This window comes from Mus musculus, chromosome 7, assembly GCF_000001635.26.
Source record: "Mus musculus strain C57BL/6J chromosome 7, GRCm38.p6 C57BL/6J".
Taxonomy (NCBI): Eukaryota; Metazoa; Chordata; class Mammalia; order Rodentia; family Muridae; genus Mus; species Mus musculus.
Window position 1 is genome coordinate 126,804,675 of NC_000073.6, and position 27,378 is coordinate 126,832,052.

Here is a 27,378-nt window from a genome sequence, read left to right on the forward strand (position 1 = left end):
TTCAGATCCCTTTGGAGTTACAAACAGTTCTGGTTTAGAAAAATGGGTGTTGGGAATCAAACCAGAGTCCTCTGGAGGAGCAGCCAGTGCTCTTAATTACTGGGCCATCTCTCCAGCCCCCATACTTATTTTTAAGGTAGGGAAGCTAACCTAGACTGGCCTTGAATTTTCTATGTAGCTTCACTTTGAACCTATGATTTAATATATATATATTGCATGTGGATGAGTGTTTTGACTGTGTGTATGTTCGTATACCACATGTATCCTATTGCCTGTGGACCAGAAGGCCGCATCCATACGTAGTTTATGTGGTGCTGGGAACTAACCCACTGCCACCAGCACACCAGGCAAACATTCTACCAACTAAGCTTCATTCCCAGCCCTCATCGTTTATTTTGAAACTCAAAAGATCTGCCAGGGATTTGAACCAAGTACAGCCAATCCGAGTTATGAATTTGCTTCGGCTCAGTCTGTTAGCCCCCCCCCCCCCCCCATGCTAAGGAAGGTCACCGCTCCAAGGACAGGAACTCTGCTGTCTAAATCTGTACACCCAAAATAATCACCCAAGGTGGTTGATCACATTGAACATTTTTAAACCCACAAATGTAAAAACTGTTGTCTCCTGTGGTTCAGCTCCCCCCCCCCCAAGATTCTGTTGCAGCTTAAACTGTGGAGCAATTTGCTAGCCAAGGCTTTGCTATGTACCACTGGCATTACCCAGCGAAGCTACAACCATCCCTAAGCCATCTCATTCCCCTGCTAGACGGGCAAAATAGTATATATACATCTCCATGTCCAGGCATGGATACCTGGCCAAGGTGCAATATATGGTGGTGAAGAAGCAGACTATGTGACAGGGTCCATCTTTGCCAGGGAGGTGGAAATGCATGGTGGTAACAGCAATGCTTGGTGGTAACAGCACACAAGACAACTTTGCAAAGCTTATCTAAAACAATGGTACCTTCCTCGCCTCTCTCTGCTCCCCCTCCCTCTCCTGGCATCATCTGACAATAGCCAGGAGCTCTGCTGCTTTGCCCTGCTAAATGAATATTTTGGAAACAATACTTTTTGTAATAAAAATGTAGGTTTCTGTTGCAAAACCCACCTGCAATCCCAGCACCAAAGAGGCAGAGGCAGGAGAATCTTTGTGAGTTTGAGGCCAGCCTAATTTGCACAGAAAATTCTAGGCCAGCCAGGTATACATAGTGAGACCCTGTCTCAAAAAAAGCAAAGCAAAACCAAAGAAAAAAACAACCAAACCAGCAAAAATCCAGCTTGCTTAATAATTAGTATAACTTAATTTAAAAAAAAAGCCAGGCGGTGGTAGCGCACGCCTTTGATCCCAGCACTTGGGAGGCAGAGGCAGGCGGATTTCTGAGTTCGAGGCCAGCCTGGTCTACAAAGTGAGTTCCAAGACAGCCAGGGCTATACAGAGAAACCCTATCTTGGAAAAAAAAAAAAGAAGAAGAAGAAGAAGAAGAAGAAGAAGAAGAAGAAAAAAGGAAAAAAAGAAAAGAAACTACATTTTCTGCCATCTTGGAACCTGTGGATGCTTGCTGGGAATAGGACCTCTAAAGAGCAAATGTGTCAGAAAGGCTGTGGTCCAAGGCCATTTTTCTGGCTAGAACCGAGGTTGCCAGAACCAAAGAGAACACATGGCTCTTCTTAATACTGAAGGTGGTTATGGCTGAGATGAAATTTAATTCTACTTGGGCAAGAGATGTGTTTATGTGTTCAAAGCAAAAACAGCACAGTTGACTCCTAGGAGCAGACTGAACAAAGCCAAAGCGATCTGGAAAAAGGTAACTCAGCCCCATGGGAATGGTGGCAGGGCCACAGCAAAGTCCAAGGCCACGTTCTGGCAAGGCCATTGGACACAGATTCCTCTCACAAACTCATTTTATTTATTTGTTTGTTTTCTCAAGACTGAGTTTCTCTGGGTAGTCCCATTTGTCCTGGAAGTATTTTGTAGACCAGGCTGGCCCAAATCTCTGAGATCTGCCTGCCTCTGCTCCCAAGTGCTAGGATCAAAGGCGTGTGCTGCCGCCGCCACCACCACCACCACCACCACCACTACCACCACCACCTTGCTTTCCTCTTACAGGTTTAAACTAGCCAAACAGGATAATAAAATAATAAAAGAAACAAAACAGAAAAGAAAAACTTTTTTAAAAAGTGAAAAAAAAAATTAAAATTACGCCAGGTATGTTTTGGCGGACACCTACAATCTCAGCACTTGGGAGACAGAAGCAAGATGAGGAATTTAAGGCCAGCCTAGTATACAAAGCCCTGTTGCAAAACAAAACTTTAAAAGTTAAGTAATGTTAGATTTAAACAAATCCTCAGCTCTGTTGGCGAGCGCAATGGAGCTGTTCTCTGGAACAGAACACTTGCCTATGGACAGAGGGTGTTTTCTTGGGATCAGAGCCAGGTCCGGCCCACATTTGGCCATGTTACACCCAGTCTTAACTACCTTGTACAGAAGTCCAGACTACCGACTGGGCTGGGTGTGGTGAAGTCCTGACTCTGGGCTGGGCATGGTGGCGTGCACTTTTAGTACCAGTACTCCAGAAACAGAGGAGCTTTGTGAGTTCAAAGACAGCCTAGTGTGCACAGCAAGTTAGTTCCCAGACAACCAGAGCTACGTAATGAAGGAACTCTTGTCTCAAAGACAGAGAGAGAGAGAGAGAGAGAGAGAGAGAGAGAGAGAGAGAGAGAGAAAGGAAGCAGGCCCTGATTATGTACTGGGCTTATGGGCTTGTCACACAAATCATCTTTCTCCCGCCTATTCACTTATTTCACCCTATATTCACTTATCTTTCAAGTACCTTTCATCACCAGAAACAATCTGATACTATGTTGCTTTTAGTTGTCTGCCTATGACTCAGTACCTGGGACAGTGCCTGGCCTAGGGTTACTGCTCAGTAATGAATGTGCTGACTGAAGAAAATGAAGGCCCAGATCAGACGGAGGTCGGAGGGAGCAATCTGGGGTAAGAATGGAACTCACAGCTTCACTGAGATGAGGACAGCAGGCATCCAGGCAGTGGGTGGGACTGGGCAGAGGGAAGTCACAGGCTTCTGCACAGCTCCAGCAACAGTCTTGGGTCTCGGAGGCACCTTGTTTCCTGCAAGGGGAGCTGCAGTCTGTGCAGCAGCCCTGGGCCTAGGAGATGACAAGACTCAGGATCTGGGCCAGACATCGGGGAGGGGACAACTCTCCACTTTAATTTCTGGAGACGGGCAAGACAATGGTTAACCGGAGTCCAAGAGGAAGACTCCCCTGCTCCCACGGAAAGGACAGCTGCTCTGACTAAATGACAAAGGTGTCCCAAGATAAAGACCTGCAGGTGAGGGGCCCCACTAATCACCAGGTTCCTCTTCCCCAAGGCCTACCCTCTCTTCCACACCAGGCGCCTCACCAGCAGACAGTGCCTAGTCAGCAGCACTAGGCCCAGCAGCAACAAATAGATGCCCACCGCGATGAAGACGATAGCAGGGGTGGGAAGTTGCAAGGAAGGGCCGATGGAAGCCGGGGCTGGATTCCACGGGCCAGGGGAGGCCTGGAGAAGCACAGAGGAAGCCGTGAGCAGGAGATGAGATGCCAGGAGGGATGCAGAACTAGATGAGAAGGCAATAGAGCAACACCCTGACTCCCCAGCCTGTCCCCCTGACATCCTCACTCACGATCCTGGACCTGCCATCACTTTAGAGTCATCTGGGAAACACTGCTCTTTGGGGAATACTTCTCTACACAGAGTTTTGAATCTGACTCCAGCATAACAACCTTCCAATCCTTCAGCTCTCAGCCTTGGCCCCTCTTCCAATTTGCTTCTTTCTGCACCAGCTGCCCGGGCATCTCCACTCAGAACAACGTTTATTTCAGGGGCAAAGCTTCCCCACCCCAGCCCCTGGCTACGCCTCTACCCCCACCCCTTATCCCGCAATCACGATGAAATCTAAGCAGTTCCCAGAGGTTCCCTCCTCGCTCTGGCTCCTGGGCCTCTGTACTGCTGTCTGAGTGCTAGTAAAAACTGTCTTGCTAGGAATCCCAGAAACGTGCCACCTCAGGGGGGAAGTCCATCCTGGGCACTGTCTCCCAGCTCTTGTCCTAAGCCAGAAGACTTTTTATTGGATAGAAAGCCCCCCCCCTGGTCCGAGCTCAGAGGCGGATGAGCACAGAGCACTGGACTCACGTCCATGGGGCTGGGCAACGCCAGTCTGTCCAGGAGCTGCAGAAGAGAGAAGATTCTGGGCTCAAAGATCGAGTACCCTTAATCCGGGGTACCCAATCTCTTTCTCTCGTTCTGCGTGGGAAACCTGAGGCCCACGGATGGAGACTGGACAGGCGAGGATCAGGAGAGCCAGCGCCTTCCCCTCCGGCCGGGCCACGCCCTCCCTCCACGGCCCCCAGGTTCCTGCTCCCTCGGACCACGCGGCCACAGCACATACAACCATCGACGGCGGGCAGTTTACAGATCCCGCGCCGCCTAAGGTCCGAACCGCCAAGGCGCCAGCACCGCCCAGAAGGTTGGCGCTGCTTCTTGCAGTTGCCATGGGGACCGCAGTACTGCGACTACGGCAGCCGCAGAGATCCAAACACTGTATTCCCGCCTCATTGGACTGGCCCTGCCTTCTTCGACCCTAGGTAATCGCCAGCTCCCAGCTTTCCCTCCGTAACTAGACAGAAATAGCACGCTTCTCGCCACCGCTGGCCCTGGAGAGATGCTGGTCGAATGCTGAAGGTCGTAGGAGACAGGCTGGGTCCACTCCCTCTTCTGCAAAGGAAGAACTGCCTGCCTCAGACATACTGTGTTTTTAAACTTTACTTTCCAGAGAGGAACCAGAGAAGAATTAACTGGAGACAAGGAGGACAACTCCCCTGCTCCCTCGAAAAGGACAGATGCTCTAAATGGCTTGCAAGTGAGGGGACACACTATGCACCACGTTCCTCTTACCCAAAGCCTACCGTTTCTTCCCTCGTTAATTGTATGGAAAGAATCAATATTTTTCAACCCGTCTCACTTCAACAGCATTACTCTCTGCTCCCCTCAACCCCCGCTTTTTGCAGTTTTCTTTAAAAAAAAAGATTTATTTATTATATTTATATGAGTACACTGTAGTTGTTTTTAGACATACCAGAAAAGGGCATCAGAACCTATTACAGATGGTTGTGAGCCACCATGTGGTTGCTGGGAATTGAACTCAGGATCTTCTGAAGAGCAGTCAGTGCTCTTAACCGCTGAGTCATCATCTCTCCAGCCCTTGCATTATTTTCAAAGTGATTTCTGTTAGGGAGTAGTTTCCTGAGCTCAGCCATCTCAGGACTGAGTTCCACCTGGATGGCAGAATCAGAACTTAACTCATGTTCCCAGGCCCCAGAACTCAACTCCTACCCTGCTTCCTCAGATGTTTTGTGTTTGTCTGTTAAGCAGTGAAGGATGCAGAGAAGGAAGATACTGTTATCTCCATTATCTAAACTAAGGCACACAAGCCATAAGGCACACAAGTAAGACATGTGTTACTAGTCTTAACTGACTAGTTCAACTTGCCCACTCCTTTGTTCCCTTATCATTTCAAGATTCCAGACCAGAGTCCAGGAGGAGACCAGGCTGCAAAAGCTGACGCGAGGATCTGAAACCAGATGACCCGGGAAAGGCCCAGTCACCAAAAGTGACCTCCTTTTTTAACCCTTTATGTCAAAATATAATTGGTCAATGCAAGAGTCTACCCTGTTACCCGTCACTTTTTGTTCCCATCCTATAAAAATATTGTAGAAATATTGGACAGTCTCCCTTCAGGAATTCGGATCAGATCCGGAGCTGCCCACCTCCCTCAGCGCTAAGAAAATAAAACTTCCATTTTTAAGCTTCCGTTCTCTAAAGTGAGTTTTCTCAGCTTCCGTTCTGAACCCAACAATTTTTTTTCCTTCTTTTTTGTTTGTATTTTGCTTGCTGAGACAAGATCTCATTCTGTAACTCAGGCTGTCCTGAAAGTCACGCTATAGTGTAGCTTGGTCTGGGCCTCACCCTGAGTGCCGGATGGCAGGCATGAACAGCCGGGTCCTGTTCACACCCGATCACACCACCGACTGCAGGAGAAAACTGCTTTCCAGACTTGGCACCATCCACCCTGACCATCCTGTGGTTTCACTCCAGAGCTCCAAGAGTAAATCGAGGGCTGGTGAGATGGCTCAGTGGGTAAGAGCACCCGACTGCTCTTCCGAAGGTCTGGAGTTCAAATCCCAGCAACCACATGGTGGCTCACAACCATCTGTAACAAGATCTGACGCCCTCTTCTGGAGTGTCTGAAGACAGCTACAGTGTACTTACATATAATAAATAAATAAATCTTTAAAAAAAAAAAAAAGAGTAAAGCGAATTTCTTTCCCTCCTGCTACCATCCTATGGAAGGCCAGGACATATATGCGAATATAAACAGGGTTAGGGTTAGGGTTCTCGTCCCTCCAGCCTGTGCTCGGCTCCGCCCTTTCAGACTGGTTGCATACTCCAGACCATCGGTGCTGAGTTGGGTTCTGCGCTCCCCGGCCTCATCACAGGGTATGGACTTCTCTGTGTCTGCCTGGCCCCTCCTCGGTCAGACTGCTAGTGCTGGGCTGTTTCTGATTTCTTTCCACAGCCCAAGCCTTTGACACCACCTAGAAGACAATGCTCACTGATTTGATGAACCACTCAAATCCAAATCCGACTCTGCTGGCCGATGAAGACATTCTGTTCCCTTGGTGTCTTCCAATATCCTCAGCTTTCCTAACCTTTCTGGCTGTCCACGTGTGCTTGTGCATGCATGTACATGCACACACAGAAACACAAGTGCAGAGGAGGCCTGGGACACAGTGTCACCACCACTCGCCTCCTCCTCTCCCAGGATACACTTACCATGGCTGGGTCCCCAGAGCTTCTTTTTTGTTTGTTTGTTGTTGTTTTATCTTTTTTTTTTTTTCAGGACAGGGTCTCATTATGCTGCTCTAACTGTCTTGGAACTCACTCTGTATACCAGGCTGGCCTTGAGATCTGCATGCCCGAGTGATGAGACTCTCAAGTGATGAGACTAAAGGCATAGGTTGCCACCACCAGGCCCCATGGGCTTTCTGTTACTGAAAAGAAAGCTAGAGAGATTGTCAGGGTCTGTGCCTGAAGGGTCCAAAGCTGTCCACCCTGCAAGGAAGCTCTTTAAACAGGAAGATAAGCAACTTACAACAGCTTCAGGAAGTCCCTGAATCTGACCAGACTCACTGGGTCCCTCCCTCCCAGAGTAAGGAGTAAGAGCTGAGGATCTCTCTCAGAGCAGACAAGCTGTAAAGAAGACTCCTGAGACCAATAGGTTTAGACCAACTGAGTCATTTAGAAAGAACGCTTTCCAACTGACTGAGCTGTGTGCAGGCTGTGCAATGCGATCCAGGTTCTCAGCTTTTGTGAGCTGTCACCTATCCTGGGGTGGGCTTTGGTGATATCTGTACTTTGGTCTATCCTGGGCTCCTTCTCTGAGATGTGTTTTCCTAGCAAAAGTTGTGCCACACAACAGCCCCTGGGTCCTGTATGCCCCTTCAGCCTTCAATCATACTGACAGGGTCCCAGCCATTCCTTTTGCCACCTCCAGCCTTCTCAGGGATGCCTGAGCACGGAGAGCAAGTGCTCACTCAGCTCCTCCCCAGGGTCGCCTTGTTCATGGGAAGCATTACCAGATTGCCTCCTTGAGATTCTTTTTTTTTCTGAGTCTCAAGGACCAGGATGAGGTTTCCGTCTCTACTGTAAGAAAGACCTCTAATGATACAAGCTTCCTCCCTGCCTGCCTTCAGCCCCTTCCAACAGAAAGATGCAAGCCTTGGCAAGGGCCCCAGGCACACCCATGGTCTGCAGTGGCCAGACGCACTGCTGATGGTGTTCTGTTCCTGCCATTGGTTCCTCCAGTGTGTAGGAGGGCAGGCATCAGACAAGCCAATAAGAGAGATGATATATGCACCTCACTTTGCCAAGGCCCCACTTCTACCCACATTATCCCATTAGTAGGAGGTAGGGAGACACTGACTTTACCATAGCCAATAGCTGCCATGACTCCTTCTACCTGAAGTTCAAAGCTGGGGATGTCAGAGAGCACCATGGGGAGTGTTGAACTGACCCAGAAAAGTGAGACAAGGATGACACCATGTTCTGTTCCCAGTCATCATGGCCTGGGTAAGAGATGGGACACGTAGAGGGACCAGCAGGTGAAAGAAGCTTCGGCAGGCTTGGATGTGACCTTGAGAAGAGAGCCAAGCAAGTATCATTCTGATCTCATAATTTCAACCTTTGGCTATTAGATAACATTGTCTTAGCCGGCGCATGCCTTTAATCCCAGCACTCCGGAGGCAGAGGCAGTCGGATTTCTGAGTTCGAGGCAGCCACACACACACAGAGACAGACAGACAGACAGACACACACACACACAGGCTGTAGCATGAGTGCATCTACATGCAAACACACATACACACACACACAAACACACATGACACAGGCACACATGCACACACACACATACATACTGCACACATATATACCATTCCTAAAATGAAAGCCCTTTGCCCTTGTCTAAGACCTACATTCCTTAGGAGGAATGAAGAAAGCACACTTGCACTGGGGCCAAGTTAGCTGGCTCTCATACCTGTGGTCCCAGCACATGGGAGGAAAAGACGGGAGGGCCCTTAGTTTGGGAATAGTCTGGGCTGCTCAGTAAAACCCTGTCTCACAGGCTGGGGGCAGGGTGGCTCAATGGTAGAGTATTTTCAAAGCATTCACGGGTCTCTTTGGCTTTAACCCCAAGTCCCATAGAAAACAAGCAGTCAGACACTGCTGGTGACCACCCAGTGAGCTCTCACCCAGAGCTCTGCTTTGCATCTACCTTGCTGAATCATTCCCAGAAGCCCTTTGTAGAGCTGCTGCTCCTGCCTCTATTTGCACACAAGCATTCCAAGACCCGGGGGAACTGAGTAACATGGGTACTCCTGGCACGAGAGTGGCAAAGCCAGGATTCAGACCCAGGCCACATGACAGAGGCTCAGAAAGGTTCTGAAACTTAGCCAAGATCACATAGACAAACTACGGAAGAGCAGACTAGTAAATCCACGGTTGTCTGTCTCCATCTCACCGCACCTCAGACTTTTCTGGTGTGAGGAGAAAGGGGAAGACAGTTCCTTTCTTGCTTGGAACTGTACTAACTCAGGACAGGTAAAAACAAACAAACAAACAAAAAAAACCCCTAAATAATGAATACTCTGGCCCCGGGCCACAGTGTCAGGTGGGAAACGGACACCACAGGCTGCTTGCTGTTCGGTGTTACTTATTCACAGCCTCGGTGACACCACAGCTGCATGCTCCCTGATCTGCCATCTGCCTAGGTCCTGACGATGATCCTGGGAGCCTTTGGACAAGGGAACCCAAAGCAAAAGGAAATGGTAACCCCCGGGCCCAGAGGAACCTTCTGGCAAGGTCTACAAGGATAGTAGAGTTTCCGGTGAGTTAGGCTGGGGGAGGGGAGCGAGGTACTGAAGTCGCCTGAGAGGAGTACTCCCCACTGCCTCTTCATAGGCTAGGCTGAGGGGACAGAAAGCTTCCCGGTTATATCCCCAGGCTGGTGGCTACTCTCTTCCTTTACAAGCAAGCATGGCCAAAGATGCCTGGAACACTTGGGCTGTGCAGTGGGTGGTCGGTACCTCATCTTGAATTTGTTTGAGGTGGCATACCAGTTCAGTAAGAACACACACATAGACTCAAACACACACACACACACACACACACACCACATACTCAAGGATACACACTCAAAGAGACACACAGTCACACATACTCAAAGACACACATACTCAAAACACACAGACACATTCACACACATACACACACACACACACACACCAGCTCAAATACACTATCTTCCTCCTAGTTTTCTTTCTATACTTTTGCTTTTTCTGCCCCTTAAAAAAAAAAGGTATTGTTGTTGTGTAAGTGAGTGATTTGTGTGTGTGAGTGCAGGTGTCTATGTGTGTGCCACGGTGCAGTGTGGAAGGCAGAGGATTACTCCGTGGAATTGATTCTTTCACCTCTGTGAGAGATCAGCTCAGCAGCTTGAAAAGCAAGCACACTTTGCTCAAGAACATCTCCATCCCCTCCTTTTTTGTGAGGCAGGGTCTTGCTGTGCACCCATGCTGGCTTAGAATTAGCAATGACCTTGCTCACTCAGCCTGAGAAATGCTTGGGTTACAGGGATGAGCTGCTGGGCCCCTGTCTATACTTCTCTAGTAGCCATCTTCTCTCTCTCTCTCTCTTTCTCTTTTTCTCTCTCTCCTCTCTCCCTCCCCCTCCCTCTCTCCAGGGTTTCTCTGTGTAGCCCTGGCTGTCCTGGAACACAATCTGTAGACCAGGCTGGCCTCGAACTTGGAGATCTGCCTGAGTGTTGGGACTAAAGGTGTGCGCTACTATGCCTGACCAGATTTACAATGTTTTCCACAAATTATGCTGGCTTTACACTTAAAACATATGTGTCATTTTAGTCATTTTACTTTTATGATATGGGTATTCTGTTCACATGTATGAGTCCTGCTTGGTGCCCGGACCCCATGGAATCCAGAAAGGGGATGGGAGCTCCTAGAACTGGAGTTCTAGATGGTTGTGAGCTGCCATGTGGGTGCTGGGAATTGAACCCTTGTCCTCTGGAAGAGTAGCCAGTGCTTTAACTACAAAGCTTCTCTCCAGCCCTGTCGTTTTCAACAGCATTACAGTTTTCCATTTGGAGGTTACAAGATTGTACTCTGGAATTCACATCACGAGGCTCAAATTCCAGCTGTAAGAACAGACCTGTTGGCACACATAAGAGATCTGGAATTTACTGAATAGCAAGTTCAAGGCCAGTCTGAAACACTTGAAACTTTGTCTCAAAAGAATAAAATGGGAGGTTCAATTCCCAGCAGCAACATACTGTTACAACCACTTGTGAGGGCATCCCAAGGGTCTGTGTTATCATGCCTGGCTCATACTGTTATCTATCTATCTATCTATCTATCTATCTATCTATCTATCTATCTATCTATCTATCTATCTATCATCTGTTAATGTTATAGGAGGACAGAGTCTCACTCTGTAGCCGATTGACCCGGACTCACTATGTCTTAAACAATAACCTGAAAGTTATGACAATCCTCTTCCCTTAACCTTCCCTGAACTGGGGCTATAACCGATTCTGTCTGATTGGCTGGCAGACCATGTATGACTCAGATCCTGAGTGTCACGGTGCTGTCCTGTGTATTTCTAATGGGCAGCACTGACCCTGTGAAAATACATTGTTTTTATTGGCATGTGCTCACTGTAGGCAACGATGGATTCCAAGGAGATCTTCACACCAGTTATCCTGACCTTTGACTACATCCACCCTCTGCTACGAGTCCCCTTCTCCCCTCCCCCTCCCTCTCTGTCTACTTTTTAGAATTTATTCTTCATTATTATGGAGTGGAGCTCTCGGGCTGCAGGGGCATCAGAGGCAACCTTGTGGAGTCGCTTCTTTTCATCTATTTTACACGGGTTCTGAGGACCAGACGAGGTCACTAGGCTCTCACAGCAAGAACAGTTTACCCACTGAGCCACCTTACAGGCCTTTGTGTTTCTGAAACAAGTTCTCACCATGTAGCCTAGGCTAGCGCGAACCTCTCAGTCCTCCCGTCTCCATCTTCTGACAGTTCCAGATTACAGTGGTGAACCACCACACTCGGTGAAAAACTTTTTTGTTTTGTTTTGTTTTTTTTTTTTTTTTCATTTAAAGACCTATTTAAAAATGTGTTTGACGCACTCACACATACACACAAATGGAACTACAGTATTTATATGTATTATTAAAAATTTCCTTATAGGCAGTGATTTGGAGAAAGTAACGAAAGCTTCCTTAGGGATGTAGTTATGAAAAAAAGTTGATTGCAATAAGCCCAGATTTTCCTAAGTGGGTCGTTACCCACTGGTAGGTTGCGAAATCACCCGAACTACATTTGGCAGGGGATGTAGGAAAAATCCCAGGACACTGCATGGAAGGGACAGTCAGTACTGGGAGAAAGTTAACTGGGCTGGGGGTAATTCAGTGGTGGATCCAGCACACGGGCACTACGTCATAAACGTATTTCTGTGGCTCCCTGAAATTGTAGTGAGCTATTATTGTGTTGCCATCTTTTCTATCTCAGACAAAGCTGTGTAGCTGTGGACCTGGCTGGTGACAGGACCCAGGCAATGAAAGCATACAGAAGGTTCCAGTGACAATCGGATCTTACCCTTCCCAGCTCCTGGCCACACACTTCAGGGTAAGCTACATGTCCAAAGAAAACAGCTGTCGTAGGGCATGGAGACGCCTGTCATGGTCTCAATCACCAGGAGTAAACAATAATAAAAACAGCAAACCATCAAAACTCTTTTCAGTTCCTATAGGGTTTTGTCTTCTACATCTGCATAACATAACAACCAACAAATGTAACTCACCTTTAACCCCAGCACTTGGGAGGCAGAGGTGGATCTCTGAGAGTTCCAGGCCAGCCAGAGCTACATAGTGAGATCCAGACTCAAAAAATCAAAACCACAAAGAAAATGCTTAGACACATCTAATCCTCCACGCAGGTAAGCATGGGTGCGCATCCCGAGCTTCAGAATGCTCTCTGGGTCACGTTTTTGTTCCTTTCCTGAAGCCACACGCTCTACTGGGCTTTACTCCCAATTATTTGCTTGGATTTATGGTGATGAAGCCACGTTGCAGGCTGGTCATTGGCCTACCCTCCCACGGCCATTGGTTTGGTTTGGTTTGGTTTGTGGTTTTTTGAAGTAGGGTTTCTGTGTAGCACAGGCTAGCCCAGACTTTGTGATCTGTTGCTTCAGTTCTCAAGTTCTGCAGCTCCGGGCAGGTGCTGAGGAGAGAACACGGGGCCTTATGAATGCTAGGACAGGCTCTACCACTGAGCCACAGTCCCAGCCTCACCCCTGAAATGTAGCTGTCCATCGAATCAATGAATTCTGGGTGGTCCGTTCTACCTAAAGGCACCAGAATGTCTTTCCACAAGAATACAAACAAATGATTGGACATGTGTCATGTGTCAGGAGATTGGCCAATGGGAGGCTGAGAGTCCGGCCTGTCCAAGCCCCTATGGAGGGAGCAGTTTTAACACCTTCCTTCTATGGTAGAACGGAAGCCACTTAAAGGATGCAAAATGGCAGGCTCCATCTTCTTCCTCTGCTCCTGGAACTCCGACTCTCTCTCTCCTTTGAGTGGATGGGAGGAGAGGCTTTTCCGAGCAAAAAATAATATATAAGAGTGTGTATTCTGCCGGGCATGGTGTCGCACGCCTTTAATCCCAGCACTCGGGAGGCAGAGGCAGGCGATTTTCTGAGTTCGAGGCCAGCCTGGAATACAGAGTGAGTTCCAGGACAGCCAGGGTGATACAGAAAAACCCTGTCGGGGGGGGGGGGGGTGGAGTATGCATTCCGGGGTTTCTGCTTTCTTTTTTATTTTTATGGGATAATAGTCTTTTACAATTCCTTTTAATGTTGTTTTAAAATTTCAAGTATTTTGACAATTTGAACACCCCCTCCCTTCATCTTTTGCAAGTTTGGTTGCTGAGGAGAAACATCAACCTCTCCCCTGCCCTCCCACCTTTGTCCCAGAGAGGTGAGGCCTGTGACAAGTCTAAGAGACGACACAGAACTGGGTGTGTATCTGCAGGGACTGTGGTCAGGTGGAGTAGCAACGAACATACATCAGGAGTGTGACAGGAGAGAGGAATTTGGTCTCGGAGCTTTGCTCTTCTCTCTTCTCTCTCTCTTCTCTTCTCTTCTCTTCTCTTCTCTTCTCTTCTCTTCTCTTCTCTTCTCTTCTCTTCTCTTCTCTTCTCTTCTCCCCTCCCCTCCCCTCCCCTCTCCTTCCCTCCCCTCTCCTCCCTCCTCCTCCTCTCCTCCCCTCCCTCCTCCTCCTCTTCTTCTTCTTTTTCTCTTTCTCTCTCTCTCTCTGTCTCTGTCCTCCTCCCCCACCCCGTGTCTATTTCTGTCTCCCCTCTCTCTCTCTGTCTTAAAGATTGAACCCAGGGCCTCCTAACCCCTGAGCTCCAGCTCAGATTTATTAGCCAGTTGTGGTGGTGTACACCTTTGATCCCATATGTAGGAGTCAGAGGCAGGCAGATCTCTGTAATTTCAAGGCCAGCCTGGTTCACAAAACAAATTACAAATTTCAGGAGAGCCAGGCTTCACAGAGACCCTGTCTCCAAAAAAAAAAAAAAAAAAAAGTTATTTTATTTGAGTGTTTTGCTGGTAAGTACATGCAATACCCAAAGAAGCCAGAAGAGGACGCCAGATCCCTTGGAACTGGAGTTACAGATGGTTGTGAGCCACTATATGGGTGCTGGGAATCAAACCCAGACCCTCTGCAAGAGCCCTCAGTACTCTTGATCACTGAGCAATCTTTCCAGCCTTCTCTTTTGTTAATTTTAAGACAGGGTCTTGCTATATAGACCATGATGGTCTCCAACTTGTGACCTTTCTTCCTCAGCCTCCAGAGTTCTGGGATTGCTGTTCTGTGCCACCATAAAACACTAAAATATTATGTTTTGGAAATATGGACCAGCTCCAGGGGCTATAGGGAAAACTGAAATAATCTGACCTGGGTCTAAAACAAAGTGATAGGGTGTGTGGCTATACATCTGCAACCCCAGCCTCGAGGAGGTAGACGTGGGACACAAGGAGTTCAAGAGCAGCTTGGGTCATGTAGACATTTCAGGGTTAGCCTGAGGTACATAAAACCCTAACTCAAAGGAAACAACACACAAATGGTATGTCCGCTTATCTCGGATAAACGTGAAAGTAAATCAGTTAGGCATGGCACACAGGTCTGCACCCTTAGACCTTAGGTAGCTGAGATGGATGGTCAGGAGTTCAAAGCCAGCCTGGCAGACACATGGCAAGACCTTGTCTTAGACCAAACAAAAAGTACACCAAGGATCCAAGAGAGATTAGACCGCAGGCATGCCTGGTGACTTACAGTGACTATGAGGAGTGGGGCTCGTGGGCCTTTGTGTCTTTGCAGTGACTGGGGTGCGGGTGGGGGTCTGAAGAGCACTGTTTTCATGGCCCTCTTTCTCTTCTGCAGACAGGCATGGCCCTGCTCTTCCTGCTGGGGTGTGTCTTCTTCCCACTGTGCTTTGTGGTATTACGCTGGGGGCTGCAGAATCGAACCAGCTTACGGATGGAGAGGCAAGAGGCTGTCTTGGTGGCATCCAAGTAAGATGGGAAGGTGGGGCCAGAGCTGGTGGTGAGTCTAAAGAGCAGCTGGAGTGGACTCAGGATGCAGGACAGTGTGGGTGGGGCCCTGGTAGCTGAGTCTTTTGCAAAGGTGAAGTCACTGAAGTTCAGGTCCCTCATTTGGAAATGGGGACATGTGAGAATCATGTGTCTAAGGGCTGTGGACACCCTTAGGAGGTGCATGGCGATCCCTGGGGAAGCAGAAGGGGTTTGGCTCCAGCCAGGCATCACAGAGAGAGCATGTGAATCCAAGCCAGGGCCTGTAAGCCAGGCAGGCGCTCTCCCACCCAGCTGCATCTCAGGCTTTCCCCAGAGATAGAGCTTTACTTTATGATCCAACCTGGCCTTGGGCAGGGATGTTTGTGCTGACAATTGAACCTTTATTTACTTTTTTAGATTTTTTTTTTTTTTTTGGTTTTTTGAGACAGGGTTTCTCTGTGCAGTCCTAGCTGTCCTGGAACTCACTCTGTACACCAGGCTGGCCTTGAACTCAGAAATCCACCTGCCTCTGCCTCCCAAGTGCTGGGATTAAAGGCGTGTGCCACCACTGCCCGGCTTAGAATTCTTAACATTTATTCGGAGGGGGTGCACATGGCGCGGCTCACATGTGGAGGTCAGAGGACACTTGTGGATGGTTCTCTTCCACGTGTTCAAGGGATTGAACTCAGATTGGCAACAGGCGCCTTTAACGTGCTGAGTCCTCCCACTGGCCTGAAAGTGGTTTTTTGGTTGTTGTTGTTGTTATTTGGTTTAGTTTTTGGTTTTTGGTTTTTTGAGACAGGGTTTTTCTGTAACCCTGGCTGTCCTGGAACTCACTTTGTAGACCAGGCTGGCCTTGAACTCAGAAATCCGCCTGCCTCTGCCTCCCAAGTGCTGGGATTAAAGGTGTGCTCCACCACGCCCGGCTAAGTGGTTGCTTTTTAACCGACAACTCAGACGAGAATTTAAGGAGATACTATCTTCTGCTGGCAACATCATACTGGGGAAAAAATGTATTTGTGGGAGAGGTTGGGCCCTCGGGCTGTTACTATAAAGGTGAACAATGCCGGGGTGGAGCTGGGACTGGGGTGTGCAGAAAGCAGTGCTTCAGGGTTGTTTTTGTTTTTGTTTTTCTTTCTTTTCAATGCTGGGTATGGAGCCCCGAGCCCCTGATGTGCTAGGTAGCTCCTGAGCCCTCAAAGGCAGAATTTACCGAGGAGACTCTGTAAATCCCCAGAAAAGAAAAACGAAAATCAAAAGCACAAACCCGAAACCTGTCTTGTTCTGCTGCAGCCTGTGCTATCCACAGTCAGCTCTGGATCCCCTGACCACGTCTGTGTTCACAGACACGTTCTGATCCATGTCACCGCCCCAGCTTAGAGCCTTGGTGCTTTTGTTCCTTGCTGTTTTGTTTTTGTGTGTGTTATTTTTTGTTTTGTTTTTTAGGTAGGGTCTCTCTCTGTAGCCCAGGTTACATCTTCTAACTTTTGAAAGGTTTTGTATTTTGTTTTATCCCGTTACTCTTAGTGAGCCTCCTGCCTCAGCCTTCTGAGTGCTGGAATTTCAGGCCTGTCCCTTCATCTAGTAGCTCAAGCTAGGCTAAGTGCATCTATTTTTTGACAGGGTCTCCTATGTATTCCTGACTAGCCTGGGATTTTTGCCGGGATTTTGCTGTATAGACCTGGTTGTCCTGGAAGCCCCAGGGCTCTGCCTCCTCTGTCTCCTGTGCACCCCAGGGCTCTGCCTCCTCTGCCTCCTGTCACCACTGTCTTTGGATTTTCCTGAAGTGAAGCAAACATAAGCTTGAAATCCTACTTTACTAATAATGAACATAGCTATGTTATCTTGACACTTTAATAAACCCTCTAAGCCTTGGTTTCTCCTTCCTCAACCCCTAGAAGACTTAAGAAGCATTGACATAAACCATGCTCAGTCTGTAGTAAGACCTGGGAAAGTGGACCTCTTCCCCTGTGGTTTCCAGGTCTACGAAGGTCTCTAATAGTAGCCCCAACTCCTGCGGGTGTCAAGACTTCCCTCAGCCACTCCCACAGACTGCCACTAGAGGGCAGCACAAAATAGCGAATTGGCCCCTTCCTCTAGGGCGCAGAGGGAGTAGGCTGTGGGCTGGAAAGGTCAGTTGTCAGTAGATAAGTAGGCTCATCTCAGGGTCAGTGAGAAACTCAAGCTACAGTGAGGTGTCAGTCCCCATGATATACAAGTCTGAAGGACAGATGGGTTTGGGAAAGGCCAGGCTCTAAGAGGCCATGTGAGAGTGAGCATTAGTAGTTGTGTGCTAGGCCTAAATTACCCTGGCCAAAGCACGGGGCTGCTCTTCCCCTTGGATTAAAGGAGGAAGTTGAGTCAGCCAGCCACCAGGCTCTTCTGTGTAAGCAGGACTGTTCTGAGGAGTGGCCGAGGACAGGGAACCAAGGCAACAAGGAAAAGGGGACTCCAGGAGGCCATTGGCCTGAGGGAGGGGCCCCGGCTTCCATAACTCCACTGGGTTTTCCAGGCAGCAAGCACCCTCTGCTCTTCAAGCCCACCTTCTAACCCTCTCTCCCAGGCGAGCACTTCCTCTGTCGCCCAAGCTGGCTACCAGGAGTGATCCTCCTGCTCCTGGAGTGCCACCAGGTCTACATGACTGCTTCCTGTCTCCCAGTGCCCTGGTGCTAGCCATCAAAGCCATGCTGGAGGGCTCTGACAGCCAGCCATCTCTTCCCACTTAGCTCTGTTCCTGTCACATCTTAACTTTCTGATCTTGGGGAACCTTGGCTCCCACCTCAGGGCTATCCCCTGACCTCTGAAGAGCATAGGAGCATAGATTTCCCCCTGGGCTGTCACAATAGTGAGCCACACTCCTGAGGGAGTGACTCGTTGTGGTGCGAGTCGGAGTGCAAGCGAGGTGACTGATGTAGTTTCCACTCCCTCTGACTGGAGAGGCGGACGGGCGGGGTGGAGGGGGCTGTGGGTCTGAAGGACACCGTGAAATGGCTTGTTCCTATCTGTGCCTTCAGGGAACACACCATCTACTCAGGCTGCTTTCTTCAGGAAATCTTCTTGGCTGGAGTGAGCACCCCTAAGCTGAGATCCCTGCAGGCCACTGAGGGACACCCATTTATGTTTATAAGCACCAGCAGAAGGAAATGCCAGACATTTTTAAAGTGCTGACAGGAAAGGCGGCTCAGTACTCCTGCTAGGTGGAGGTGTCCGGGGGGGGGGGGGGGTTTAAGAGAAGAGCCATCCTTTCCCTAAGCCCTTGTCCCCAGCAGCCCCCTGCACTGCAGCTCCTGTCTCTTTAAGGGCCTCCCCCTCCCTCTTTCCTTGTCCCCCCCCATCTCTGTCGCAGCCGCTGCTGTGGCTCAGAGCTGCATGGGAGACAACGCTGCTGCAGGTCCGGTTTCTTGGTGTCTGGTCGGTGCCATCATTTCCCTCCCCCTCTCCCACCCTCCCCAAGCTGGTGGCTTCCCCTCCCCCTCCCCCTCCTCACAGAGGGGGCAGGGGGCTGGGCACCAACTCTATAATGCCATGTGCGGTGTCTGCACAGGGCAGCGGGGCTCTAGCGGCAGCAGCAGGAGGAGGTGGTAGCCTGTGGTGGCGGGAGAGCGGTGTTGACTGGTGACCGCTTGCCCAGCTGCGCCTCCGCTCCGCTCCGCTCCGTCCTTTCCTCCCTCCCTTTTTTCAGGGCTGGCACCACCGTCCCCCACCCCGCCTCCTTGGGCCCTCCCAGCCTCTCCACGTAAGCCCCCCCCCCACCTGCCGCGGTTCTCCCTCCCCTCCCCCACTGCATCTTCCTCCTCCTGTCCCCTCTCCCTCTTGGTCCTCTCATCAAGTCCTCCCTTGGTAGTCTCTCCCCATCCTCTCACCAGCGCTCTGTCGTCCCCCCCCCCCCCCCGCCACCTAGCTAGCCCTTTCTTTCTGTGTCCCCAATCTCATTGAAGTCCCTTTCTCCCTTGCCCTGAACTGGTCCTCTTGTCCCATCCTGTCCCCGCCCTGGCCCCTTTGTGCCTCCCCCTCCCTCTTTCTCTCTCCCTTTCTGGCTTGGCAATCCCTTCTTCACCTCCAACTCCCTCCCTCAATTTGGCCTTCCTGTCCCTTCTGGACCCTCTGGTCTCCCTGCCCGGGTTCAAGTCACCATGCTTACCCCAATGGTGGCTGGGGGGGTGGTGTTCCCCGGACTCTTCCTCCTATCCAAGAACACGCTCCAGAGGCTGCCCCAGCTGCGCTGGGAGGAGGCCGACGCAGTCATTGTCTCCGCCAGGTAAATGGCATGCCTTCCCCGAGAGTTCAGCCCCTCTCTCTCCAACAGGCTTCATGGGGAAGGGACCCCAGCACGCCCCTGGGCTCAGTAGTGGTGGGTAGGTTACATCCAAGCTTCCTTCCCTCCTTGGACCTCATTGAAACCCAGCCATCTGGACTACTATTGAGCTTGAGCTTGCTTCCCTTAGCACCTTCCTATCCTCCCTCTAAAGCAGGGCAGCATGTGACTAAACAGTCCCACAAGACACCCAGGAGCAAGCCAAGGGGCAAGACTGTGTTTTTCAGGGCTAGTGTTTGGGGGTCAAGGTGTAGAAAAGTAGACAGTGAAACTTGTATATCTCTAGAATAGGGCCGCCAGGAAGAGGGCCATGGTAAGAATCAGGAAAATAGTGGGAAAGTGTGTGTGTGGGGGGGGGGGGGGCTGGGGTCACTGGGGCCAGTGACTCTAAGTATGAGCCTCATGGTGTCTGGGTGCAGGGACAACTGGGACTCCCTTAGCCCTCATGGGTCCCTTCCCTCCCTCCCCAGGGAGAGAGAGCTCACTGTTAGGCACTGGCTCACCTCAGGACGCCTCCCTGGTGTCCTGGGAAGAAGATGATTCCACTGGCACAAACTAGGAATGAAGAAGGCTGGGAGAGGCGGGAACTGAGGATGGAAGCTAAGCGCAGCTTGGCTGAAAGTGATGGTGGGAAAGCCTGGCTTAGGTGGAGGCTGATGTGGAATCCTGAGGGGTAGGGTTTCCACAACACAGAGACGGGAGACGCACACCTGATTGTCACTCCTTCCTCTGTCTTCCTAGGTTGGTGTCCTCTGTCCAAGCCATCATGGCCTCCACAGCTGGCTACATAGTCTCCACTTCCTGCAAGCACATCATAGATGACCAGTGAGTGCCTCAGGACCACCCCGCCCAGGTCCCAGCGGTCTGTATGTGGGACCTGGGATCCCCCAGATCTGTAGTGGTCCCTAAACTCGGGATCAAGAAAGTTCATGTGATTGCTGCAACTCAATACCAAGGATAAATTTATCCTGTCCTGTCTTAAAGGTCAGGAGCAAGGAAGCAGGGGTAGGAGATCAAAGGAAATCCTCAGAGCAGTTCCTGGTCAGCTTCCTGGCTCTTGTCTTAGGTTCTGAACGCCAGCCATGTCTTCTCCAACTCTTGCATCGCTCCTACTCTGTTCCTATCCAGCCCCTTACTGTCTCCTCACCATGTCGGCTCACCCCTCCACTCCTTCTGGAATCCATGACGAGCCTCAGCACGGGTCCAGGGCAGAAGAGAAAGGGATGACACAGCAAGGCCACAGAGGGTCAGGCCGTGGGGGTTGGGGGTGAAGAGGCCAAAAATTGGCACTAGCAGCTACTGCAGTATTTGGTGCTGCCAAAAAGGCCCAGGCCTGAGCAGTGGCTCCGAGGAGGGTGAAGGGGACACGGGCCCTGTCCGTGGTGCTGATCTGCACTTTTTTTTTTCCCCTGCTCACCGTGGGCAAATTTGCTGTGAGCCCAGGATGCCCTTCCTCAACTCATGACTTCTGGCTCTAATGCCCTTCTGTAGTGTCCTTTGGGCCTCAGGGGACATCATCTGGGTGACCCTGGTCTCCATCCACCTTCTGGTGTATGTTTGTCTCTTCTTTTCCTATGGGAGAATTCTCTCCTCCTAGGACTTATAGTGAGATCACACTCCTCCCCAGAACAGCTCTGCAGGGAGGAGCTGAGTGTGTTAAGTGCCTAGAACAATTCTTGGCTCCATCGTATTGAGGCTCACCTCTTAGGATCCTTTGCCATGTGACTTCCCCTTGCTCTCTCCCAACCACTTCCCCAGCTAAAGGGTCCCAGAGAAGCTTGGTGCCGGACACCTCCTTCTCACCTATTCTTAGCTAGAGGTCACCTTTTGGCTCTTGCATTCCCAACCTCAAGTCCGTTCTTGGCCTTGTTCCACCTTTAATCCTTAGGTAGGTGGGAGGATCAGGGTTAATCCAGGGGCAACAGCTGTCCTTCCTTCTGAGCACCTAACTGCTGAGAGAGCAGGCATGGAATCTAACCCCTCACTTGTCAACCAAGGGCTGAGTCCCTTCTAGTTCTTCACATCCCAGAGTCCTATGGCTTCCATCCCTCAACGCATCCCTAGGCACGCTCTGAGCCTTCCCTGAGCACGGTTGGGTCCTGTCTGTATTTCTGCTGTCTCTAGCTAGCTGCTTCTTCCCTGCCACCTGACTCTGGCTCCTGGTCACATCCCTCTACAACACTGCAGTATGGGTCCCTTTGAGAGAGGGCTGTCCCCTGCTCCAGGTCAGCCCACCTGAGTAAGCCACTGCTGGCTCTGTTCTCACCACACCCTCTCACCAGCATTCACTTGGTGTATGGTGGCTAGCTGGATAGCTCTTTGCTCTGTTCCCTCTGGGCCTTTCTGTCTCCCATCCCCACCCCAGGCCTGACTGAGGATTCCTGGACTTGAGAAAGCTTCTGTGCTGACTCAAGAGAAAAAAAAAAAAAGCGCAGAGTTGCGTATCTGTGTGCTTCCCGTATTTGTTTACTCCAAAGTCTGTAGAACTCTCTCTGTTCTTGGCATCTTTGCTCGGCAGTTTCTCTTTACTGCTGGCCATACCTGAACTAACAATAGACTTGCCACCTTGGAGCAAAGGCAGGCTGCACTGACAGCCCCTCTGGTGCCCTGGGGACCGGCTCCAACTCTCTGACCTTCTCGAGACAGTGGGGCCGAGCAAGGACTCCTGTGGTTATCTCTTGGCTACAGTACTTAACCTCTCCATAACACAGGGTTTCGTGAGAGGTGAACAAGCTGCTGCTGGGTAAATATTTAAGTGCCAGCGTAGTGCCTGGTATGTGAGAGCCGCTATGTCATCTGGTGCTGGGCCACAGGGTGGCTATAGGAGTTGGGCCTTCCTCATTGGTTCCTAACTGGGGATGTCTTTGTATCTTGCCTCCGCTCATTTCTGTCCTTACCCTCGATCTGCAGTGTTCTGGTCTCCTCTCCTCATGATACTGCAGAGGAAAAGGGTGGATGAAGGAGAGAGACAGAGACACTGGGAGAAAGACAGACACCCTGGGGATTGTGAGGTCCATCTGAGAGACCGTCTGACCTTGGACGGTTTCTCATATACCATCCCTCAGTTCTGGCATCTGAAACTCAAAACTCAGAGTTATTATGAGAGCCCTTATGGACCTGACTCGCCCCCATTGAGCATCCTGCCCTGGGGGTTGCTGAGACCCTGCCCACCCGCTTCTCTCTCCCCTCCCTGCAGGCACTGGCTGTCCTCGGCCTATACACAGTTTGCAGTTCCCTACTTCATCTATGACATCTATGCCATGTTCCTCTGCCACTGGCACAAGCACCAGGTTAAAGGGCACGGAGGGGAAGACGGGACGCCCAGAGCCCTGGGCAGCACCTGGGCTGTGGTACGCGGCTACCTGCACAAGGAGTTCCTCATGGTGCTCCACCACGCGGCCATGGTACTGGTGTGCTTCCCACTCTCAGTGGTGAGTCCTTCCTTCTGGAGCCAGGAGACTTGGGTGGGGGATGAAAAGCCCCAGCACGCCAGCACAGCAGAGTGGGCGTCCCTGGTGGCAGGACTTGGGGTGGGGCTTCTGGTGCAGCATTCCTCCCAGAGTCTTTAAGAGGTAGAAGTCAGAGTGGGCACCTTAGAGCATTGGCTACCTGTATGTGAGACCCATCCTTCCTCTGTAAGGCATGCTTTCTTAGTCCTCAGGGTTGTAGGCAGGAGAAAAGAGTGTACTGAGTGTCTATAATCCAGGACTAAGTGTCTGTCTGGGCCGAGGATATAGTTCAGCTGATAGAGTGTTTCTTTAGCATGTGTGAAACCTGGGTTTAATTTCTAGCACTTTGTAAAGCCAGCACATTTATAATCCTAGCACTTGAGAGTGTAAGCAAGAAGATATGAAGTTTAAAGTTATCCTTTGTTACATAGTGGGTTTGAGGCCAGTATGGGGGACATGAGACTCTCGTCCAAAGGAGGAAAAAAACAAAAAAACAAAAAACCACACATTTTAAATCTTAGCACTCAGGAGGCAGAAGCAGGTGGATCTCTGAGTTTGAGGCTAGCTTGGTCTACAGAGTGAGTTCTAGGACAGCCAAGGCTACACAGAGAAACCCTGACACAGGAGAAAGAAAACAAACAAACAATCAAACAAAAAGGAATATTGGGGGGTGGGAGGAATAGGGCTATGGAGATGTCTTAGTCAGTGGTTGCTATGCAAACACAAGAACCAGAGTCTTGAAAAGCTAGTGTGTGCTTAAATCCCAGGTCTGGGGTAGTGAAAACAGACCCGTCCCTGGGCTTGGTGGCCAGCCAGTGCAGCCAGATGAGTGAGTTACAGGTTCAGTGGAAGATGAGTCTTCAAAAAAATAAAATCGAGAGCAATTGAGGAAACTGACTTCTGGCCTTCATATGCATGTACACGCACGAGCGCGTGCGCGTGCACGCACACACACACACACACACACACACGCACACGTGCACAGAGAGATGGGAGGGGCACAAGCGAGAGAGCACAGAGAATCTCTGTGGGGAGAGATACAGGTAGGCGCGGCTCCTCAGGCTTTTTGCCTTTTCCCCTAGGTGTGGCGACAAGGCAAGGGAGATTTCTTTCTAGGCTGCATGTTGATGGCCGAGGTCAGCACTCCTTTCGTCTGCCTGGGCAAGATCCTCATTCAGGTGAGAGTGAAATCTGAGGGGCATGTGGGGGTGGACACTGGCCGGGGACTTTGAGGGATTCCTTAAAGACCCTGCAGCCTTTCTGCGTGGTGGTGTGTTCCTTTAACACTAGCACTGGGGAGGCTGAGGCAGGAAGATCGTGAGCTTGAGACTAGCCTGAGCTACATAGTGAAACTCTGTCTTAAAAAAAGCAAGAATAAGAACAAGAACATTGGTCCCGTGCAGGGGGCGGCTGTGGGGAGGAGCCAGAGGCAGAGGGGTGGGTGGGGAGGGAACCCGGCTCTCCGGACCCTACCTCCTTGCTCTCGTCCACAGTACAAGCAGCAGCACACGTTGCTGCACAAGGTGAACGGAGCCCTGATGCTACTCAGCTTCCTGTGCTGCCGGGTGCTGCTCTTCCCCTACCTGTACTGGGCCTACGGGCGCCACGCTGGCCTGCCCCTGCTCTCAGTGCCCATGGCCATCCCGGCCCACGTCAACCTGGGCGCCGCACTGCTCCTCGCACCCCAGCTCTACTGGTTCTTCCTCATTTGCCGCGGGGCCTGCCGCCTCTTCCGACCCCGAGGCTCCCCACCACCCTCTCCTTGTCAGACCCAGGACTGAGGCTAGGCCCTGGAAACCCTCCCCCCCCTCCAGCCCCTGTGGAGACAGTGCATTGGGGTAATCAGTGTGTGAGTTGGGGGGGGGGGGACGAGAGCCAGAAGTCCCTTTCCTTGACAGCCCCAAGACAGATGGACTTAGAATAAGGAGAAGCTATATTCCCTCGGGAGCTGAGGTCAGATTGGCAGGCAGGAAGAGAGGGGACCGGGGTAACGAACCCCTTCTTGCCTCTGTGTTAACAAAATGAAAGGGGAAGGGAGGAGATGGGGCTCACTTGGACCAAGGAGTCAAGGGACATAAGGGTGGCCCCGCTGCCAAGGACATCCTAGCCCTGCTGCTGCAAATCCTTCTCTGCTCCCCATCACCCGGGAGAGAGAAGACATCCTAACTCCCCCCACCTGGGCCCTGACAGGGCAGTTACCCCCACAGCCCCTTCCTGTGGAGACCAGTCCGAGGAACCATTTTATTTATTCACCCATATCAAACTAATTTGTTGGGGTGAGGGGAGGAAGGCAGTTGCTCCCCTACAACCTTTCCAGCGCTGAGCAGCCCTGGGGACAGGCGCCAGGCCAGTCCCTTCTGTCAGGGGCACATTTAGCCCTCGGCCCCGGCTTGTCCCTGGTGCTACAGGCCAATCGCGGCTTCCTCCAGTCTGGGGGCCACAGACCCCGGGAGGTGCTTTTACAGACCGCTAATAAAGACGATCTTCCTGAACGCCAGCAAGACCCTTTGGTCCAGTTTTGGGGGCTGGGAAGTGGGGAGGAAGAAGGAGGGGTCACTACATAACTACTGAGGAGGAAGGGGGAAAGTGTGTGTGTGTGTGTGTGTGTGTGTGTGTGTGTGTGTATGTGTGTGTGTGTGTGTGCGCGCGCCTGCAGCCTGGGAGGAATGGGGTGTGTGAATGGCCACTTCGAAGTCAGGGAGAAGGAGGAGGTGGGGGATGGGTGGCTACATAGAGGGCTACTGCAGTCTAGGAGGAAGGAGGCACCACCTTTATTTCTCAACAGAAGGCAGGGTAGATGTGTGTGGCTCACAGCTGGGTCCAGGGCTCCGTCTCTGGCTCACCTGCTCACCTCAGCTGGCTCTGGCTGGATATCTCATTAGGCCCCTTTCTGGAAGTTCCTGAGGAGTATGGAGATCAGATGAGGAGGGACACATAGGAGACTTGGGTCCTCTGGAAGGGGTAGGGCGAGGACACAGAGACACAACTCACACATGCAAGCAGAACTGGAAAAGCAGGAAGAAGAAGGCCACCACTAATGTCCCCACCAGGATGTTCTGGAAGAGCCCAGGACTGGAATCTGCCAGACAATGAACAACAGCGTCCTTCCAGACCCCGCCAGGAGGAAGACCCCTCTATCAAGCTGATTCATACCTGTCTTAACGAACGTTATAGGCTTCTCTCCAATAAACCGGGCCACAGCAAGAAGGCTAGCTCGGTCTGAGTCTGGATAATCAAAGAAAAGCCTGTTTACAACTTGCTGGGGTCTGGCTCCTGAAACCGAGGGCCGGGTTCCATCTCTTCTGGGGGCTAAAAACCAAAGCAGAGTCTGTGACAAGAGCCCAAGGGCCATCATGCCCACCAATGAGGCCAGGCAAACCCAGAGCTCTGATTGTTTTGTCCCAGGGCTGGCTGAGCTCCCATCAGAAGCCCACCATGTCTGAGATGGGGGGGAAAGGTTTGGACTGAAGGTTTGGGCTATAGAGCAACACTTTGTCTCAAGACAAAGTAAAATGAGACAAAAGGGAGGAAGAAGGAAAAAAGAGAAAAGGAAGAAAGAAGGGGAAAGGAAGGGGGGGGTGGGGAAACTAAGGCCTGGGGCTGGGCCATCCTCCTCCCTCCTGCCCACAATGAAGTTTACTCCCTTTCTCTAGCCTCCCTTATTCCTACTATTCCTGAACTCAGTTCCCCACCTGTTTCTATGGTCCCCAGCTCAGCCATCAACATCCACACCCCTACGGCTACCCACAGCCACAGCTTCATAACCCCCCACGACTATGAATGAGTAGGATTCTATGATGTCACAGCCCAGAGCCATTCCGCTAGCCCGACTATGAGGTGCTTCTAGCTCCTGATGCAGAAGAGCCCCCATTGAGCCCCAAGGATGACACTGACCATAACAGCAACAGTGGTGAGGGGTCTTGGGGTGTAGGCCAGGGGTACAGCTTTTGCTCAGAGTGCACAAGGCCTTCAGTTCTATTACAGAACCAGTCAGTTCTGTGGTGTTCCAGAACTTAGCTAGGTCTAGGAGACATGTGTTTGCATAACCGCTCTACTGGGGAGGTGAGGAGGGCTACACATCTCCAGTTGTTCTTCGGATCAAATAAAACTCCTTTACTGATTGCTTAGTAAAATGCCAAGCAAGTTACACAGATTGGCTCGTGGCATTGGCAGAAGCCCTAAGAGGGAGGCCCAAACCAGTGTGCAGGGGGACGAGGAACGCTGACACAACGCTTCCCAAGGCTGTGCATTCTTCTATGGGGGGAGGGTCCTCTTCCCTTTCTGAACCCCAGGTTCGTGGGTTTGCACCCATCCATCTCCAGGCTTGGTTTTAG

General features: G+C 50.9%; 2 protein-coding genes across 7 annotated transcripts; one reads left to right on the forward strand and one right to left on the reverse strand.

Annotated features, from left to right (window-relative positions):
- The first annotated feature begins 9,366 nt into the window (after nucleotides 1-9,366).
- Nucleotides 9,367-25,545, forward strand: Tlcd3b (TLC domain containing 3B). Of its 5 annotated transcripts, XM_006508164.2 has the most exons (9): nucleotides 9,367-9,506; nucleotides 12,211-12,327; nucleotides 12,443-12,637; nucleotides 13,620-13,719; nucleotides 15,150-15,280; nucleotides 20,337-20,420; nucleotides 22,792-23,026; nucleotides 24,127-24,222; nucleotides 24,538-25,541. In XM_006508164.2, the coding sequence occupies exons 5-9, from the start codon at nucleotides 15,156-15,158 to the stop codon at nucleotides 24,823-24,825; spliced, it is 828 nt and encodes a 275-aa protein (XP_006508227.1). In that variant the 5' UTR covers nucleotides 9,367-9,506; nucleotides 12,211-12,327; nucleotides 12,443-12,637; nucleotides 13,620-13,719; nucleotides 15,150-15,155; the 3' UTR covers nucleotides 24,826-25,541. The 5 variants fall into 5 exon arrangements, with proteins under 5 accessions (XP_006508227.1, NP_081160.1, XP_006508229.1 ...); NM_026884.1 differs by lacking the exon at nucleotides 9,367-9,506 and having other exon boundaries at nucleotides 12,515-12,637; nucleotides 24,538-25,545; XM_006508166.2 differs by lacking the exons at nucleotides 9,367-9,506; nucleotides 12,211-12,327; nucleotides 12,443-12,637; nucleotides 13,620-13,719; nucleotides 15,150-15,280 and adding an exon at nucleotides 18,627-18,671.
- Nucleotides 25,546-25,793: 248 nt separating this feature from the next.
- Nucleotides 25,794-26,866, reverse strand: 4930451I11Rik (RIKEN cDNA 4930451I11 gene). Of its 2 annotated transcripts, none has more exons than XM_006508347.3 (4): nucleotides 26,737-26,866; nucleotides 26,198-26,353; nucleotides 26,036-26,123; nucleotides 25,794-25,934 (listed from the first exon to the last, which is right to left on the reverse strand). In XM_006508347.3, exons 1-4 carry the CDS (start codon nucleotides 26,804-26,806, stop codon nucleotides 25,892-25,894), a joined length of 357 nt encoding a protein of 118 aa, XP_006508410.1. In that variant the 5' UTR covers nucleotides 26,807-26,866; the 3' UTR covers nucleotides 25,794-25,891. The 2 variants fall into 2 exon arrangements, with proteins under 2 accessions (XP_006508410.1, NP_898954.2); NM_183131.3 differs by having other exon boundaries at nucleotides 25,800-25,944; nucleotides 26,737-26,822.
- Nucleotides 26,867-27,378: the final 512 nt, after the last annotated feature.

What these genes read in the sequence shown, in the direction of transcription:
- Tlcd3b (XM_006508164.2), top strand. Translation starts at nt 15,156, where the DNA reads ATGGCCCTGCTCTTCCTGCTGGGGTGTGTCTTCTTCCCACTGTGCTTT. An exon ending in AAGCACATCATAGATGACCA is followed by an intron (nt 20,421 to 22,791) that starts GTGAGTGCCTCA and finishes CCCTCCCTGCAG; the next exon opens with GCACTGGCTGTCCTCGGCCT. An exon ending in TGTGCTTCCCACTCTCAGTG is followed by an intron (nt 23,027 to 24,126) that starts GTGAGTCCTTCC and finishes CTTTTCCCCTAG; the next exon opens with GTGTGGCGACAAGGCAAGGG.
- 4930451I11Rik (XM_006508347.3), bottom strand. Translation starts at nt 26,806, where the DNA reads ATGAAGCTGTGGCTGTGGGTAGCCGTAGGGGTGTGGATGTTGATGGCT. An exon ending in GCTGGGGACCATAGAAACAG is followed by an intron (nt 26,354 to 26,736) that starts GTGGGGAACTGA and finishes TTTGGTTTTTAG; the next exon opens with CCCCCAGAAGAGATGGAACC. An exon ending in TTCCAGTTCTGCTTGCATGT is followed by an intron (nt 25,935 to 26,035) that starts GTGAGTTGTGTC and finishes AGGAACTTCCAG; the next exon opens with AAAGGGGCCTAATGAGATAT.